Below are 3,340 nucleotides of genomic sequence, written 5' to 3' on the forward strand. Positions count from 1 at the left end.
ATAATAGATGATCATTCTCAAAATAGTAAACTACTTTTTAATAAAATAATTTTCATTACACTATTTTCCTTATTTATAATTAAAATAATAATATGGAAACTTCCAGTGATTCAGTTTTGTATTCCCAGTTCCATCGGGCAGGGTATGCTAATTTAGACCAAGATTCCACATTGACGACTGTCCGTTAACTATAAAGGTGGATGGGTATTAACGAGACGGCACATGGTAACTAGAGAATCCCACGCAGGCTAATTCCGAGACCTTCAATTTCTGACTGTAACTCCTAAGTGATTGGTAGGTCTTCTCGCTGTGATTGGTATTCTCGCTCGAGAGGCAGGCCACAATATCTATCGCATGAAAATTCTGGCAAGGTAGAAAAGCCCATCTTCCAGTGATTGCTACGCAGCTGTTGGAAATACTTTATAAAATCTTTTCCAATAAAATATACAACTTTGATATCAATGGATTACATTACAATCGGACATATCATCTTACTCCAAATCTCCGATGATATGCGTCAACAACCGTAAATCGTCTTTATTATTTACCCATACACATCGGAAATAAATAACACGATGCGTCAGTAGAAAAATTATTTTCCTCCGCCAGGGAGTGCGAGGCAAACGATCGAATCTATAAAATGAGACAAAGTGAGATTTTGCATACAAAATGGATTAGGAAATAGAGGTGGAGCGGCTCTACTTGACTACGAGAGGAGATAAGTTATGCCCCGAATTTAGGGACCTTCGCAGATGAGACAACTGCTATGAAATGCTCAGCAACCAGTCGCCTCTGGACTTTTCCCGTTACAGTTTTCGGGATACAGTCTGTAATGAATACCCTTTTCGGTATTTTGAATGTGGCCAAATTTTTATTGCATAAATCCCTTATTTCTCTTTCAGTTACAGTGACCCCATCCCTTGGAACCACCGCTGCGTTGATCTGTCACGTCACAACCAGATTCAGAGGAATCTCTTTCGTTAATTAAACCACAATTTTCTTAATAAATTTATTAGCTAAATCTAGGAAAAATATTGCTGAACGCGAGTAAATCACCTCTTCTCCGTATTTGTCATCAGGAACCGCAAAAGCAACAGCCTCGGCCACTGCTGGGTGCGACAGTAACACAGCGTCTACTTCCATAGGTGATATTTTCTCGCCTGTAAAATAGTTTCAAACGTTAATTCACAAATTAATCAAAACTCAACCCTGTCCTAGCTTATTGGTGTTTACCTCCTCGATTGATAAGCTCTTTAATTCGCCCAATCAGAAACAGGTATCCATCGCTGTCAAGGTAACCGAGGTCTCCGGTGTGAAACCACCCGAACTGAAAACCGGTTTTATTGGCTTCTGGGTTGTTTTGATAACCCTGTGTAACGTTCAAACCCCGTATACAGACCTCACCGCTACATCCCTGTTTCTGAACAACTCCGTTGTGATCCAGAATGGCTAATTCCTGCCCTACCGCCTTGCCCACGGATCCCGGTTTATGAACACCACGATGTGGCAACGGATTGGACGTCATCAAATGAGAAGCCTCTGTCATTGCGTAAGCTTCAAGAACAGGAGCGCCGAAGGCTTGCTCCAGATGCTCCAGTATCGCTGGAGCCAGAGAGGCGCTGCAGCTTCTGATGAATCGTAGCTTTGGATACTCGCTCTCAGGCTTTGTGATGTGCCTCTCTAGCAAAATTTGGTGAATGGTAGGCACCGCTGTGTACCAAGTAGCACCGTAGGTTTTCATATCGTTCCAAAACGTTGAGGACGAGAATCGACCGGCAGACGGAATTACGACGCTTCCGCCTGCGACCATGGACGAGAGCAATGACGCTACGAGACCATGGACGTGAAAGAGCGGTAAGACAATGACGGTTAGGTCGGAGGGCGAAAGCTCATACACGTCTATGATGTGTTTCGTGGATGCCGCCAGGTTTAATTGCGTCAACGGGACTCCCTTTGGCCGGCTAGTGGTGCCAGACGTGTGAAGAAATAATGCCAAGTCGTCTTCCAGGTTAAGGTCGGTATCGCTAGCCTCATCGCTGCCCTCTGATCCCACGAAGTTCGATCTCGGATGGAAGTCGACTGTTGCATTTCTGTCGGTATCGAGATCGAATTGTAATGCGGCCACAGCGAGACCGAGCTTTATGGCTGCCATTTCGGCCGACGAATTTCCTTCCGTGGATACCATAAGCATTTTGGACCCGGAATCTTCTAAATAGAACTCAAATTCCTCTTCAGTGTAGGCAGAATTCAGTGGTGCTGCAACTGCTCTGGCCCTTATCACCGCAAGGAACAGTATCACGAACTGCGCCAAAGACGCACTAACATATTCAGCGATGAAATATGAACCTGACCCATCATGTCATGAAATTACCTAAACTATCCTTTAATGATGACTATTTTTCCCTTCAAAACAGCAGATTACAAAAAAACGGGCACAATCTGCAACTGTAAGAGATCTAACAGAATGAAGGGGGGATAAAAGAGGAAAACCAAAATTTCAGGGAATCCTGGGATAAAAGACATAGAGAAAACAACAATGACTTGAGAGATTCTGTTAAAAAGTTGTAGGAATATTGCTTAAACCAAAGGGAAAAGCGTAGCGTGAATCTTTACCTCAATAGAGTTAGGAAAGGTGAGAGCCACCACATCCCCTCTTCCGATCCCGGCGTTTCTTAGCTCGGCGGCACAGATATTGACGAGCCTTTGCAGTTCCGCGTATGTAACTTCGAATTTCCCGGGCAGAATGATAGCCTTGTGTTGGGGAAACTCGTCGCAGGCATAGTTTAGAAGCGCACTCAGAGTCAGAGGACGGAATTCTCCTTTGCTTGCCATTGAATAGGAATAGAGAGAGGTCGCTCACAGGTTTATCACAACTGGAAATATCAGGCACATAAAAGCGATAACCCACCAGATGTAAAAACTCCAGCAACAATTTTTCAAAATCCCGACAACACGAGAGGTATAAATTGCCCTCTGTTGACAGGGAGGAATTCAGGAATTCACGGCAGAGAAAATATTGAAGCGAAGAAATCCGAAAATGTATAGAGCAATCAATCAGTAAAAAAAAAACGAAAGTAGCTGAGATGAACTTGAACGTTACTGAAAAACTATGAAAACGTCCAATGTAGACAATGTCGAATATTGTGTATTCATTCGAAGGGAACACCCCTTCATATTTATATACATAAATGCGTTCCAGCATTTCGCGGTGTAACCTAAATTCTAAGTTGGCTGCACCTTCCATTCTAACATTTGATGGAGCACGGTCATGTTGCCAGGTAGAAGGAGCGTGCCCCATGGAACCTCACCCTCACTCTGCTCACCAGTACCTGTATCTTTT

At 43.6% G+C, this 3,340-nt stretch overlaps 1 protein-coding gene across 1 annotated transcript; it reads right to left on the minus strand.

The window, feature by feature from the left end:
• Positions 1 to 427: 427 nt before the first annotated feature.
• Positions 428 to 3,046, minus strand: LOC149152965 (oxalate--CoA ligase-like). Its single transcript, XM_089439519.1, has 4 exons — positions 2,614 to 3,046; positions 1,234 to 2,302; positions 1,057 to 1,160; positions 428 to 942 (listed from the first exon to the last, which is right to left on the minus strand). Exons 1-4 carry the CDS (start codon positions 2,830 to 2,832, stop codon positions 724 to 726), a joined length of 1,611 nt encoding a protein of 536 aa, XP_089295645.1. The 5' UTR covers positions 2,833 to 3,046; the 3' UTR covers positions 428 to 723.
• Between the last annotated feature and the right edge of the window lie 294 nt (positions 3,047 to 3,340).

This window comes from Pinus tabuliformis, chromosome 9 (genome assembly GCF_031772625.1).
Source record: "Pinus tabuliformis cultivar Carrire ecotype Pingquan chromosome 9, CPIR1, whole genome shotgun sequence".
In the NCBI taxonomy this organism is placed as follows: Eukaryota; Viridiplantae; Streptophyta; class Pinopsida; order Pinales; family Pinaceae; genus Pinus; species Pinus tabuliformis.